Here is a 16,670-nt window from a genome sequence, read left to right as displayed (position 1 = left end):
TGATAAAAATGGAAGGTAAACTACAGCATAAATATGGCTTATAAAAGCACATTGTGTGCAAAGCCTCCACGAGTAACCACAGAAGGAGTCCTCAATTCAGTAAGTTCATATCCTCCTTATTCAGATCTGACCTAAAACCTTATTGGTTCAATTAGAAGATCCTGCATATGCATTCCAGTAAAAGATTAATCTTTGATATGAAATACAATCACAAGCCCTTTTGCTCTTATGGACAAAAAGTACTATTGTCCTTAAATACTGAAATCATATTTGAAAGTGGTCTCTGACCTTTAAAGCATGTAAGTACTTCTGAAAGCTTTATTATGAGGTTTAAATAAATTCAAGCCAAAATGAAAGTAAGTTCAGCATTTCTATATATTCTTTTTAATACAAATGTTATGAAAATCTCATCAAATTATTAGAGGTCAGAGAGTTATTCCATGCCTGACAATGTAGAATATTATCTATGAGACGAAATGATTCTTTACTGCAGATATTAATATTCAATTCAAAACTCAGTATTTAATTTAGCTCTTCAATCACATCCATCTCTGGACGTAACCACATTTAACTCATGATTTACCTTTCTCAAACAGATCACAAAACTGTCATTTTTTGTTCTGACACAAACACATGAGGCCCTTTATATACAAATACAGACTGCATCAACAGATGTGAACTTAAAACATAAGCCCAACTCTTATCAGACTTACACAGCTTTTTATAGACTTATTAATCGTCAGAGCTTAAAAAAATTCAAAGAATTTTTACAGGGAAAATCTATTGTACATAAAGTTCTCTGTTCACTAGTAAAAAGAAATTCAGAGGACTAGTTAACATTTTAAACACTCTACTTTCCTTCTTACAGGCATGTTCAAACATTATTTTTAGTAAGAGACATCTAACATTTTCCAGGTTTTTCTACAAACTTTATAGTTGGGTAATACAAATACTGATAGTATGCAGTACGACTTGCTCACTGTAGCAGATCATTTTGACAGCAAGCACTATACAGCTAGCAGTGTAGATTCTTCTAAGATACTTATTCAAAATCGAATGAACAAGGTAATTGAAACAAATGGACTAAATTGTATTTTGTACGTGACTGTATGTACAAAATGTCGCTATATTTTTAACCAATTACAATATGGGTAGCATAATCAACTAATGCATCATTTTATACTGTAATATTTTTAATTGAAAAACTGTGCTAATGTTGTTTCACTGATAGGTTTGGTTTTGTTTTTTTTTTTTTTTTTAATATAGAAATATTTTGAAATCTATCACAAAATTTCTATTTTATTCCTGTTTTCTGTGACAGAGTCCAAAGGAATAGTTTGTGCACATTGTGTATGTATGTTACCAGAAATGCATGGCAGCACTGATATTCTCACTACACGTTTTTTATTTACTCTTTCATAACATAGCTACAACAGATCTGCAATCCTGCTATACTTTAATAAATGAATTTTATTATAAATTAGAACATGAGAAATTAGAAGATGAGGAGCATCCTAAATGTCTTTAATCCTTGAACTATGATGGCAGACAGGAGAATATTTGCTTATTCTTTTAAAAGCTCAAACACATTTTCCATTTGAATCCATTCTTCAGTGGCAAAACACAGAGAAACCTCTGTATTTTCAGAATTGATGTACCTTTCAAAACTATAATCTTTGGCTTTCAAGCTCAGTATTATTTGCCTTCAGGTGCAAATTTTAAAGTGTATAGGCTTCTAAAAAGAACTTTATGGCTTCAGCCAGATACTGAAAGGCTTGTAGATAAGTCATCATCACAGTGTAAATTTCTTTTCAAAATAATGTTCCTCACTCAGAGTACACTTGTGCTTATACTCGGTTCACTTGTCAAATACAAATTTGAGGTCATCAAAAGCTTCAGGGCAACTTCAGCTATTCCAAAACTCATTTTCTACCTCTATTTTGTTGGAGAAATAGGATTTCAAATGTAAAAATAACAGGAAGCTCTACAGATAAAGAAACAAAGGCATATTAGGTGCATGCTTCAGTACAGCATTGCAGTGACTGCCTGTAAAGACGAAGTCAATTCAATACCTAGGTATCTTAAAATACTGACGATATCAAAAGCAGACAATGTATCTTGCTAAACAGTTTATTCTATTCAAAGAGTAATTTTAGAATTGACAAATACATAGTTTGAGGAACAGATGCTAATGATTTTATTTAAATGTTTCTTTTAGAGGAGATGAAAATTTAAACACTCTCATTTACAATGTCTACTGTTGATGCTAAGTCATACGTCTAACAAAGGTAAATGAAACCAGGCTCACTATTCCTGTTGGCTTAGATTTCTTGGCCATGTAATAGCAAGCATTTGTATTTAATTGTATTTTTAAGTGCTGTGTTTTAATAAAATAGAATGACACACAAGAGAGCATTTATTCTTTCTTCTTAAGAGCTGCATTTATGTTTGAGAGGTCAGTTTGATTTTTCATCTCCAGAGATTTTTTTCTGCAGATATCGTTCCTGTTTTTCATTAGAGCTAAGTAATTAGCACTCTTTTGAAAGCAGAGACTATGTAAACACTTGGGGGTAAACCTTTTGCATTCCCAAAGTAAAATGGAGTTTTAATGTTAACTTTAACAAGTCCAGGAATCCATGGTCTGTTTTCTATGACTCAAAGCCTCACACATATATAAATAGCCAAAGAAAACAGGTTTTCAAAAGCAGGTGTCTACAATTAGGCTTCTCTTGGAGATGTAAGGACAAACGGAACAATCCAAAGAAAATTAAGATTAAAAAACAAACAAACAACAACAACAAAAAAACTTGACTGGAAAACTTAGTTTATGTGCTTTGAGCAAACTCTGTTGAAATGGAAACTAGCACCACAAATACACTCATTCATAAGTACACCTCTGTATGTACCTATAACAAACTAAACTAAGTATGTACCTATAACAAACTGTCATCAGCTGAAACTTGCCATATACTTTTAGTCAAATTTAATGCAGCCCCTTCTCCAAACTACTTATCACCAATTCTGCCTTCTGCATTACCTGGGTCTGTGCTCTCACTACGACGAAAGAGTACTTAAACTACTTTGTCTGTATTTCTTTCCCTTAAATTTGCTTGCACATTTGCTGTTGCAATGGGGAGACAACTGGAATAGAGACCATTCAAGTAAGATTGTCACATACGTGACAGTAAGCAGCAGCAGCCAGCATTCATTTATGACTAACCTGATCTCCCTGCATGACAAGTTGACCAGAGTAGTAGGTGAGAAAAAGGCTGCGGACTTTATATACCTGGATTTTAATAAAGTTTTTGACACTGTTTCCCACAGCATTCTTCTGGAGATACTGGCTGCTCATGGCTTAGACACGTGCGTGGTTTGCTGGGTGGAACTAGCCGGGTGGACTGGCTCTAAGAGCCATTGTGAAGGAAGTTCAAACCAGCTAGCAGCTGAACACCAGTGATGTTTCCCAGAGCTCAGTGCCGGGGCCAGTTTTTCTTACCATTTTTATCAATGACCTGGACAGAGACTGAGTACACCCTCAGAAAGTTCACAGATGATACCAAACTAGATAGAACTGTTGATCTGTTTGAGGGTATGAAAGCTCTGCACAAGGATCAGGATAGGCTGAATCAATAGGCTGAGTCCAGTCATAGAAGGCCAAGTGCTGGGTCCTGTACCCGAGTCACAACAACCCCGTAAATGTTACAGGCTGGGGTAGGAGTGACTGGAAATGTACCTAGCAGAAAATGACCTGGAGATGTCGGTTGGCAGCCGGCTGAACACGAGCCAGCTTGCCAAGGTGACCAAGCAGGCCAATGCATTCTGGCCTGCATCAGAAATAGTATGACCAGCAGGACTGAAGAGACAATTGTCCCTCTGTATTTGACACAGGTGAGACTACAGCTTGAACACTGTGTTCAGTTTGGAGTACTTCACTACAAGAAGGTTATTGAGTTGCTCAAGCTTGTGCAGAGAAGACTCAGAAGTTGAAAAAAGTGCTAGAAAACAAAAGTTATGAGAAGCAGCAGAGGGAACTTCTGGAGGTCTCTACAACTACCTGAAAGAAGGTAGCAGTGAGTTATTTTTGCAGTTGACAAGTGATAGAACATGAGGAAATGGTCTCAAATCATACCAAAAGACGTTTAGATGGGACTTTCCTCACAGAGAGAGCAGTCAAGCATCAGAACAGACTGCCCAGGGAAGCAGTGGAGCTGCCATACCTGCAGGTATTTAAGGCACATGCAGACACAGCACTAAGGGACACGGTTTAGTGCTGGGAACTTGGTAGGACACACTGACAGTAGAACCTGATGATCTTGAACCTACATGATTTTTGATTCAAAGTGTTTGCAGAGCAGTTTCCATACATTGTTTTAAAATTTATGTTGTGGTGAGGTATGTCTTCCAGCCATTTCATCTTAGAACTTGAGTATAAGCCCCTGAATTTTAAATCCAAAATACTTGCTTCCTAGTTTAATAATCACAATTTTTAATTTCACACAGTTAATGGAACTCAAATGCCTGCTGGATATGACCGTCCAGACTGAATATAAAGGCCTGACCCAGGCCTGACTGTGAGATCAGGACAATCTCACTTTCCCATTCACTAACTTTCAAAAACAGAGAAAAGTTACTGCCAGAGGAAAATACAGAGAAGATGTATAACACCCTCATGAGTTTCCCTCTACACTGAAATTGAGTGGGAGGCCTTGCTTCCACGCTAAAGTTATCTAGATTCCACCAGTGTCAGGGAAATACAGCTCAAAACTACAAAGCATGATACAACCTGTTTTATTTCAACACAACAGGTATGTACCATACTTTTTTTTTCTTAACAAAAAACACAACAACAAAATCTTCTATCAAGTATTGATTTAGACTATTTTCATTGACAAAATAATCATTTTCAAGAGATATAGCATTTCATGAACACTTCAGCGTGTCAGGAATTTTCAACAACGACAGAACATGATATGTAACCCACTAAAAAAAAACAGGTAAGTATAAAAACATTTTGGCATTCTATAAAACAAAAATTTGCAAACATTAAATTGTATAAAACAACATGGTAGTTATGAACTACTGTATGCAAAATACAAATATAGAATTTACTCTGAAAGAAATTAATATACAATATTTAATAATAGAAAGACTTACAGAAAACACATTGATTTCAACCCAAAAATGTCTAGTGAATTAAAACTATTTAACAGCAATCAGTACACATATCAACTAGGCAATAAAAATAACCTACCAATATGTTTCCATTTGCACAGATGTTCTTTAATTTGTCAAAAAGCAAACACTGACTTTTTATTTCCTTTTATATTCTTCTGTAGATGCTACATTAAAGAAAATGTGAGCCCAGTCTCTAAAGATTTCTGAAAACAATAGATGCTCTGCTTATTTGCTTTCCTTATTATTTCAGAGAAAGAGACAGGAAGGAGAGAAAAGGGAAAGTAATGAGTGAATGGAGGAAGGGGTACAGAAAGAAGCAGACAGATTTACAATATTTAAAACAATTAGAACTATTCATTCTCACATTGTAACATGTAGATTTTATTTGGCTGCACCCTAGAATGTACTATATCCTTCTATACTTGTTTTCTGATGTTTTCTGCACATATTAAAAAAGCAACGGAACACACAGGACAGCAACTAAACATAATAGGACAAACCGTAACTATTAGCTATCCCAGGCTTTAATATAAATAACATTTTAAAGATAGTCCACAAAATAAAGTTTTAAAAACATATATTACTAATGACTACTCAATATGAGCAAACAATGTGCACAACAATAGTGCTGAATGGTGGAGAATGGCGAAAAAACATACCCGTAACCTAAAAAATTGGACAGAAATGGAAGAGGAATTGGGTGCTTAAGAGTGTTACTGGCAAGCCCTGCAATTTTAAAGGCAAAACTGGCTTGAATCAATTGCTTACAGATTCTGAAAGCTATTATAATACCATGCTTAGGGTTCTCCAAGGCAAAAACCCTGAAGTCAGTGGGTATGAGAGCATAAATGTTATTCTGCAGAATCAATAGTTAGGAAGACTAATACAACAATCACATTTGACTTATTCAGTGTTACTGACAGTAGCAGAGAAATATAAACCCTGTGTTTAAGGAAATAGAAAAAATAATTTACAAAAAAAATCTAATACATGGGGCTTTAAAATATTTTGAGAAAATATGAAATAGCCATGTAATTCCACTAAATATCTATTATTAAAAAAAAAAAAAAAAAAACCTACAGTGTTATTCAGGAAATTTGCTGTAACTTAAAAACAGACTCAGACTACTGGTGTTTTTCAGAGCAGATTTTTCTCTGCTCCTTTAACCAAGGAACAGAAATTTATAGATTTATTGACATTAAATCATTATAGGGCCTTTGAGAGATTGTCAAACTGCATACTTCCCTTAAACTAGAACAAGCCTAGCTATTTCATTATAAATTCAATGTCTGAAATGACGTTTTGGAAAAGTAAGGTTTAATGAGAGAATCCAGGATTACAGTGCTTCCCTTCCTCACAGTAAGGCCATCCACTCACTACATGGGGCAGTACTACATCGATGGCTATTACACCCCACCTCTATTTTTTCTGTATCCAACTGAGTTCCTTCATCAGAATATTAATTCCAACCAAATACATTAACTCTTACTTAAAAGCAAGCAGTGAACTTCTAAATGTTCGGGAACTTGCAAGAGATGGAAAGGGTATGTGTAGCTAAAGACAATCTGTAGCATTTCAATGTCATTTTGTTCTGAAAGAGGCTTCAAAAACTGAAAAAAAAAAAAAAAAAGACTGCAACCAATTTTCTATCGACTGCAGGAAAGCACGGAAAATGAAGTTGGCAGTTATAAATAACTGATTAACATAATTGCCTCATACTCAGCAGAAATGACCTAGAAATTGTAAATCGCACACTTCACAAATTTTGTGTATTTTGATTCCATACCTTTACATCAAATAATTTAAAATTAATTCAAAAATTTAATTCCAGAATGCTTCTATTACTCTTACACAGTTCAAGGAATGGACAGTCTATAAGGGAATGAATTTCAGTACCGGGTCAACTACACATTTTTGTGGTTTCAACCTCTGGATCAATCACTTCCAAACAGACAGTTGTCTGTTACTGTTTATGATCCTCAAAACATATAAAAATGTTAAATTAATTCTCAGTCCTTCTACTGGCTATATTTTCAGATTAGAAAGGATCTGGAACTGTCACAAACATTTTGAGAAGCCATTGCCTGTTCAAACAAGATCCTGAGATATCTTCTGTCACAGTGAGGATTTCAATGTATGTTATTAAAAAACTAAAAAATCCAAGATTTTGAAGTTATGAGAAACAAAATTAAGAGAAAGGATGATGAAAGAACCTTCACTTCATTCCTCTGTAACACAGCAAATATTAAACTAAACAAATCCTAAAATAGCATTCAGGAATATTTTTTAAATTGTGCAAGTAATTAGTTTATGGTCAGGTAAATCAAGAAATATTTCTGAAAAAGCATGAAGCAGGTGCAGAAATTTGATGACATCATTTCCCTACATCATTATAGTGGTCCACAAGTCATTTTCTAGCAGATGATGATATCATAGTGATGCAAACTGTCAAATTTACTAATTTTCTTTGTAACATAGCAAGGAACATTATCCTAAATTGCACTTCAATATGTCTTCCAATTTTGTAAATCAACCTCCAGAATGTTAGCAGTGGATATATTTATATTTATTTTTTACAACAGCTTTCAAAATTCCTTAAGAAAGAGTTTTGGTTTTTTTTTTCAATTCAATATAACGTGTGATCTGTTTTATGCAGGCTTTTCAATATCCAGATGGTAGAGAAACTGCATGACAACCAGATCATACATCCTTTTACCTCAACAAATTGTTCCTTGAGGCAAAAATACATAATAAAAAGACCTCACAAATACGTACTATGTGATATTCATAGTCTAGGTTTCAGTGCTTTCATTGTCAGTACAAATCCAGAGGCTGAACTTTCACACTTGATACTGGTCAAGTTTTCTGTTTTTCATCTGGGGGAGGACAGATTCAAACTTTTTTAAAGAAATAGCAGAGGTTGTAAATGGTGTTAATGAACTGTCATTATATGTAAAAAGTAATAGGTTAATATCAGTAAAACCTCAGTTAGGTACTTCTAACCTTAAACATAGTTTAATTCTCTGTAATTGGCAATAGTAATTCAAATTAAGATTTTGAATGCATTTCAAAATATTGGAATATCTTAATAGCAAAGCATATATAAAGCATGTATGAATATAGTACTCACCAATTTTAATCTTTGTAAAGGTATTCTGCTAGTGTCTATCGGTGTACGCTCCGTAACATTACCAAATCTAACTTCTGGAACGGCAATTGCACACATTACATGAGCCCACCTGTGAAAAGTGGCAGGTCAAGAATACTACCAGAAAAACCCCACACGAATACAAGCAATGTTTCATTACCTGAAATTTGTTGATCAGTTTTACAAGGCAACCTCATCCAGACATTTGCCTTCTAAGATTTCAGAAGACTTCTTTGAAACAAGTTAATGCAATTTACAACACTAACAATTCATGCAAACATCATTTCAGACTGGCTTCTTACTGTAAATTTTCATTTGAAAAAAAAATATTTAAATGCTTTTCACATTGTATTTCTTAACTGCAATACCTTCGTAGGTGTTCTATCCAGGTGCGCATGCACAGGCCAGGCTGTTTTATTAATATGCAATTTTTCAACTACAGTATTTTCACAGAATCATAAAATATCTCAAATTGAGGAACCCACAAGGCACACTGACTCCAACTCCTGGCTCCACACAGGACCACCCATGTTCCATGCCCACCATCCACTGGTGAAGAACCTATTCCTAACACCCCCCTGACCCTCCTTGAGAGCTCCATGCCGTCCCCTCAGGCCTAGTCACTGTCACAAGAAAGCAAAGCTCAGCACTGCCCCTCTGCTCCCCTCAAGAGGAGCTGCAGCAACTGTGAGGCCTCCCTCCAGCCTCCTCTGCTCTGGGCCGTACAAACCCAGGGACCTCAGCCACTTCTTGTGCATCTTGCCCTCTTACACCCTTCACCATGTTTGTATCCCTCCCATGGAAGCTCTCTAATAGTTTTACATCCTTCTCACACTGTGGTGCCCAAAACTGCACAGTGCTCAAGGTGAAGATGCACCAGTGCAGAGCAGAGTGGGACAACTCCTTCCCTCCACCAGCTGGTAGTGCTGGGCCTGATGCACTCCCAGGCTACAGCTGGTCCTTATGCTGCCAGAGCACATTGCTGACTCATATTCATCTCGCTGTCAACTAGAACCCCCAGATCCCTTTCCATGGGGCTGCCTTCCAGCCTCTGACCTCCCAGTCTGTGCATATATCCAAGGTTGCTGTGACCCAGGGGGCAGAATCGAGCACTTGTTCTTTCTAAATTTCATATGCTTGGTGATTGTCCAGTCCTGAAATACGTCAAAATCTCTCTGCAAGGGCTCTCTACCCTTGGGGGAGTCAACTCTCAATTTAGCATTGGCCACAAACTTACTTAGTATACAGTTGAGACTTGTGTTAATAAAACAGAAAAACATTGAAGAAAACTGGCCCTCAAAAAGAGCCTTGGGAGCACTATCAGTGACTGGCCACCAGCCTCGTGTGACCTCATAACACTTTGAGCCCAATAATGCTTCAAGCCCAACCTTCAGGCCAATTGTTCACTCATAACATTATGTTTTTGTCTAGATGTGTGCTCAACATTTTCTCTAGAAGGCTACTAATAGAGACAGTACAGAAGGCTTTCCAAGAAGTTCACATCTACTGGATTCCCTAGGTCAACCTGATAGGTAGCCTTATCACAAAATAAAATTAAGTCTATTAAACAAGACATAACCCTCATGAACTTGTGTTGGTTAGGACCAATGACAGGAGTGTCACTGTCATTGTTAGGGCAATCACAGACAATAATATAGACTGGGAGAAGAACTCAGTGACAGCTGCACTGCCGAGAAAGGCTACAGAGTCCTGGTGTATGAAGAGCTGGAAGCGAGCCAGCAGTGTGTGTTTGCAACCTGGAAGACCAACTGTATCCTCTGGTGCATTCCAAGAGGGGAGGCCAGCAGGGTCTGGGAGGTGCCCTCCCCCTTCTCCTCTGCCCTTGTGAGGCCCCATCCAGTGTACGGTGTCCAGATCTGCAGCCCCCAGTACAGGAAGGATGCAGAACTGTTGGAGTGGGTCCAGAGGAGGCTGGAATCATGAAGATGATCGGAGGCTGAGGGAGCTGTGCTCAGGGAGAAGAGAAAGCACAGGGGAGACCTCACCGAGGAACTTCTAACACTTAAACAATAACACCTTATAAAAAAGGAAAGAGGCTGACTTTTTACAAAATCTGATAGAGACAGGGCAAGGGAGAATGGTTCTTAACTAAAAGGAGAGATCTGGGATAGATGTTAAGAGGAAATTTTTTACTGAGAAGATGGTGAGGCACTGACACAGGTTGCACAGAGAAACTGTTTATGCAATGGATGCCCCATCCCTGGAAGTATTCATGTTCAGGTTGAATTGTCCCTGGACAACATGATCTAGCAGGTGGCAAGCCTGCTCATGCCAGAGGGGATGGAGGTAGATGATCTTTAAGGTGGCTTTCAATCCAAGCCATTCTGTAACTCTCCAACTGTCTTTCAGGTGTTTTTTCAATAACTCCCAGAATAATCTTCTCTGTAATTTTACCAAACATTGAAGTGAGACTGACAGGCCTGTAACTATAAGGTTTTCCTTCTTACTCTTCTTGAAAAATGTTATTTTCATAATGTTTGCCAGCTTCCAATCTACTGGAACCTCTCCAGATTTCTCACGCCATTTAAAAATAGCTAGAAGAGCTGATGGTGACATCAACCAGCTCTCTGAGATGAATTCCTTCAGACCCAAAAGACTTATATGTATCCAGCAGAAAATCTTGCACAAATTTGAGTTGGCTGGGAGTTTTTTGTTAGAGAAGTCACAATCCTCCACCTCACAGGACCTGTAGTGCACATCACTGGTGTTGAAGACAGAGGCAAAGAAGGTATTAAATGTCTCCATTTTGACTGTCCCGATTTGTATCATCAAGTAGTAGACCAACATTACTTCCAGTCCTCCTTTTGTTGTTTTTTCTTTTAATAACATTTTCATTGCTGCCTGCCTTCAAAATTGTATTGTCTTAATAACAGGTGTCTTACCATCTAAGCTTTACAGGGACAGAAATGCTATAAATAAAATGTCTCTTCAAAAAACCTTAACACAAGCCTTTATACTCTGACTTCTCTCAACCTAATAGGACTTGAAATAATTGCTGTGTTCGCCTGAGAAGAAGGAATCTCAGTACACAGAAAATATCTCAGAATCACAGTTGGATTTTATACTTGTTGAAGAAAACAAAACTGTAATTGGAACACACTTGTGAAAACTTTCAGAAGTTCAAAATAGGAGATAATGCTCAAAGATAGAGTACAGGAGAAAACTAAATACTGAAAAGCAAGTGCAGTGTGTTAAGGAAATAGGAAAAAAAAGAAGTTAACTACTTTTACAGAGCTCTGATTTCAGAAATCTGTGATAGAAACCCAGAGGGATGTAATGCAAAACTGAAGACTTCATGTATCATTACAAAGAGGAAGACACTTCCTGCAGATCCCTGTGGTTGTTTTTATTCTTATCTAATCTTATATCCTATAAATCTTATAACCTATTTCTAAAATATTTTAATTGATCTACAACAAAGATTTCTCTGCTTTCAAAGATGCAATCCAACAGCTCCAAAGATCAGAAGGACATCATAAATTCTATTTTGATGTAATTTCCTTTTTCTCTAGTCAGAAAAAGCAGGTAGCAAACAACTATTTAGGGGAATTAAAAACAGAGCTAAAAGCCATGTGAGTATAGAGTATTGGCAAGTGTTGGTCAAAATCTTCATTAATATGTCAACAGTATTAAAGGTTTCTGAAGTTAAGATCTGGTCCACGAATTTCACATACAACCTTCTCCTCACCCAACTATTCACAAAATTTAAAAAAAATACTATGCAGCCAGTTGCAAATCACTGACAAACTCTGGCCTGATAACTGGTGTGATCACATTGCTGGACAACCACGCTGCAGTTCTAAGGATTAAAGAAAGAGGTTTACATTGTATTGCTAAGTGAAGACCCAAAATACGTGAAGAGTGTTCCAACACTGGGATTAAAAATAATAATAAACTGCACCACTTCCTATTTAATCTGTTCAGCTTATTGTCCCAGTTTCAGAAGGGATACAGGAAACTTTCTTCTTAGGAGCTGTTATGGTGCTGTGAGCCAAATTTAGGATGAGGATAATGTCAATAACTTCGACAGGATCAGCTCCAAAATGTAGACAGATGGGGGATTCCTCCCAGCGAAGCAGAACCATGGCAAAAACCACAAAGAGAGAAGCACAGAGAGAGACAGGAGCCCCAGCCCTACCTGAGCAGGACAGGAGAAGCCCTGATGAGAGGCGGCTCCCACACCGCATGGACAGGGTGAGAAGTGAAGGTGCAACCCTCCTCACACACGAAGACAGCCCCTAGAGAGTTAGAGTGACCAGGAGCATGGTGACCAGGGTGTGGAAAACCAGTAAGGGCATGGTGTGGCATGGCAGTTTGTGCAGGTAGGACATGTAGGAAAGAGAAGATGCAGAACACTTTCTTCTCTGTTGCTGCAGTTCGCTCAGGCAGGGCTCTGTACCTTGCATGCAGATTCACTACCAGGGAAGCACTCCTGATCTCTGTCAGTACAGAGGTGGGCACTCACTTGAAGGTTAAAACCAGTGCCCCTACAAGAAAATCCTCAGAGATACCTGATATATCCACCCAGACAGAACTGGTGAGAAAGGAGACTTTGGTTAAGGCAGTTGATTGCAACCGAGTGTTTTGAACCTTCTCCTGGTGTTAAGGTAAGTACCTGCCCAAGGTGTGCACAGGTGGATGATCTTTTATGACAAGTGGCTTGAGTTGCAAGAAGCAGTTAAAAGGCTGCATAGCATTAGAGATGCTGAGAGAGAGAGAGAGAGAGAGTCTGTTTAATGATCATACTCCAGTACTGGATAACACTGAGAAGGAGTTACTTTAGTCCCTGATGATGCACAAAAGCAGGGCTCCACATCGGCCCACACCCTCTAGCTGCACTACCAAAAGCAGATACTAAGCTCTTGCAAATACAGACACCCATGACCAAGGTCTGTAAGGAGAAGTCATATCAACAGCTTACAGAGGACTTCATAAAAGGAAATACCAAGTGCTTGTAGTGGGTGACTCTCCCTTAAAAGGCACTAAGGGTCCCTTCTGTTGGCCTCACAGGGTGTCTTGATTGGTTTGCTGCCTCTCAGGAGCCAACATATGGGACACTGAAAAGAGGGTGAAATAGTTAGTGAAGAGCATGGACTATTACTTGCTGTTGCTTTTTCACGTGGGCATGAATGACACAGCAAGCTGGAACATAGGCAGAATTAAAGAATACTATAAAGCCATGGGAGTGCAAGTGAAAAACACTGGTGCCCAGGTTACCGTCTCAATTTTGCCTGTTGGAGGAAAGAGGGCAGCCAGAAATAGACATATAATGCCTATCCAAATTCCTGGCTATATGGCTAGTGCTGACACAACACTTTCAGTTTTCATGACGATGGGAATTTCTATGAGGATTACAACATGTTATGGACAGATGGGATCTGTCTGTGTAGAAAAGGCAGGGCTATCTTCAGCAGCAGCCTGGCAAACTTACTGGGGTGGGCTGTAAACTAAAGGACTTGGGGTATGGTGTCCAAAATGGAAATGCTCATGCCATTGCAACTAACTGGTGAATAAGTAAGGCCAACCAGAACAATGACAAATGTTCTTTAGCTGCCTTCCATCACACAAGCCAGAAGGCCAACCACCTCAGCAGTATGTATAGTTAGGGGAATCTTTAGGGTGGAGGCCAGTCACAAGCAGTGTCCCACAGGGGTAGGTCTTGGGACCAGTGCTCTTCAACATCTTCATCAATGACACAGACAATGGCAATGAGTGCACCCTCAGCAAGTTTGCAGATGACACCAAGCTGAGCAGTGCAGTCAATACACTGGAGGGAAGCCATCCAGAGGGACCTGGACAGCCTAGAAAAATGGGCCCATGGGTTCAGTAAGGCCAAGTGCAGGGTGCTGCACTTGGGTCGGGGCAATCCCAGGTATATATACAAATTGGGAGAACAGCCCTGCTGGGGGTCCGGACTTGGGGGTCTGGGTGGACAAGATGTTGGACATGAGCTGGTAGTGTGCGCTTGCAGCCCAGAATGCCAACTGTATCCTGGGCTGCATTAAAAAAAGGGGTGGCCAGCAGGGAGAGGGAGGTGATTGTCCCCCTCTACTCAGCTCTTGTGAGGCCCCATCTGGAGTACTGCAACCAAGCCTGGAGCCCCCAGTACAGGAAGGACATGGAGCTCTTGAGCAGGTCCAGAGAAGGGTCACTAAGATGATCAGATGGCTGGAGCACCTCTCCCTTGAAAGGCTGAGGGAACTGGGCTTGTTTAGCCTGGAAAAGAGAAGGCTCTGGGGAGACCTTATTGTGGCCTTCCGATACTCAACAGGAGGAAAACAACTGTTTACAAGGGTGGATAGTGATAGGACAAGGAGGAATGGTTTTAAACTAAGATGGGGGAGGTTTAGGTTAGGTATCAGGAGGAAGTTTTTCACTCAGAGAGTGGTGACACACTGGAACAGGTTGCCCAGGGAGGTTGTGGATGCCCCATCCCTGGAGGCATTCAAGGCTGGGCTGGATGTGACTCTGGGCAGCCTGGTCTGCTGGCTGGCAACCCTGCACATAGCAGGGGGGTTGAAACTAGATGATCACTGTGGTCCTTTTCAACCTAGGCATTCTATGATTCTATGATCTTCTTGCATCCCTCTAAGAAAATATAAATCCTCTGCTCCCTTTTCGTCTTTGAAGTGACTCTACACCAATGCACATAGCATTGCAAATAACAGGAATATTTAGGGATCTGTGTACAGTCAGAGGACCATGACTGGAACACAGTCATGGATGTGTACGTATTTTTTGGAAAGACAGACAAGCAAGGCGAGGGTGTGGAGCCGCACTTTTTGTGGGAGAAAACTGGCATGTACTGACGTCTGCCAAGAGATGAATGATGAATGAGGGGAGAGCTTACAGGTGAGAACTAAGAGGAAGGTTAATGTGGGTGACATATTTGTGGGTGTGTACTGCAGCCCCCCTCACTAGGAGGAGGAAGTTGATGAAAGTAGCCTCACAATCACAAGCACCGGTTCTAATGGGGGACTTCAACTACCCTGATACTTGATGGAAAAGCAACTGCCAGGCATACACAATCCAGCAGGTTCCTGCAGTGTGTGGAAGATGACTTTCTGATGCACGTGATGGAGGAGATAACAAAGTGAGGTGTGCTGCTGAACCTTGTTCATACAGACAAGAAAGGACTGGCTGGGAACATGAAGGTTGAGGTTGCCTTGATTGCAGTGTTCATGCAATAGTGGAGTTCAGAATCTTACGTGGAACAAAGCAGTAAGTAGGATTGCAACCCTGCACTTCATGGGAGCAAACTTTGACCTCTTCAAGGACCAACTTGGAGGTATCCAGTGGATTAGAGCATAGGAAGTTAAGGGTATCCAAGAGAGCTGGTTGACACTCAAGCACCACTTTTTCCCAGCTCAAGACTGATGTACTCCCAAGCATAAGAAATCAAGCAAAAGTGGCAGGAGACACAGATTGATGAGCAAGGAGCCCATGGAAAAACTCAAAGGGAAAAAGAAAGTCTACAGAATATGGAAAAGAAGTCTGGCCACCTGAGTGGATTACAGGAAAGCTGTCAAGGCAGGCAGGTATGCAGTGACGAAGGCTAAGTCTCACTTAGAACTAAATCTGGCAAGAGAGGTCAAGAAAGGCTTCTTTAAGTGTGTCAGCAGCAAAAGGAAATCGTAGGCCTGCTGCTAAATGAAGTGACTGTCCTGGTAACAGGGGACACTGAGAAGGCAGAGGTACTGAATGCTTTCTTTGATTCAGTCTTTACTGCTAAGACTGCCCCTCAAGAATCCCAGATTCTGAAAATAAAAGGAGGAAAGGAAGACTTCTCTTTGGTGGAGGAGGATTTGTCCAGAGGTCATCTAGTCAAACTCAATGCACGCAAATCTATGGGCCATGATGGGACGCCTCATCTCTGTCTCAAGAAGGTGATGGAACTGCTTTGTGGAAAGAGAAGGTTATTAGGAACAGTCTGTATGGATTCAGAAAGAGGAAATCATGCTTGGCCAACCTGCTAGTCTTCTGTGATGCTATGATAGGCTGGGTAGATGAAAAAAGAGCAGTGGCTTGGCTTTAGCAAGGCTTCTGACACTGTCTCGCACATCAACCTTGTAGATAAGCTTAGGAAGTGTCAGATAAATGAGTGGACAGTGAGGTGGACTAAGAACTGGCTGACTGGCAGAGCGCAGAATGTCATGATCAGTGGTGCAGAGACTAATGGAGGCCTGTAACTAGTTGTGTTTCCCAGGGGTTTGTACTGGGTCTGATCTTGTTCAACACATTTATAAATGACTTGGATAAAGGGACAGAGTATACCTTCAGCAAGTTTTCTGATGATACAACACTGGGACAAGTGATTGACACACCA

The 16,670-nt window shown here is 39.7% G+C and overlaps 1 protein-coding gene across 12 annotated transcripts in view; it reads right to left on the bottom strand.

The window, feature by feature from the left end:
- KDM4C (lysine demethylase 4C) overlaps window positions 1-16,670 on the bottom strand; it is a 309,184-nt gene that overhangs the window by 70,668 nt on the left and 221,846 nt on the right. For 11 of the 12 annotated variants that reach the window (XM_046905735.1, XM_040655989.2, XM_015280207.4 and 8 more), the window contains one exon: window positions 8,306-8,414. In XM_046905735.1, the coding sequence (XP_046761691.1) occupies window positions 8,306-8,414 (109 nt within the window). Of the gene's footprint in view, window positions 1-4,083; window positions 6,786-8,305; window positions 8,415-16,670 lie in introns of those variants that run through there. The other variant, XM_040655994.2, reaches the window with a different exon arrangement.

This window comes from Gallus gallus, chromosome Z, assembly GCF_016699485.2.
Source record: "Gallus gallus isolate bGalGal1 chromosome Z, bGalGal1.mat.broiler.GRCg7b, whole genome shotgun sequence".
NCBI classification, from domain to species: Eukaryota; Metazoa; Chordata; class Aves; order Galliformes; family Phasianidae; genus Gallus; species Gallus gallus.
Note: the sequence above shows the minus strand (reverse complement) of the source record. Positions and strands in the feature narration are given on the sequence as shown.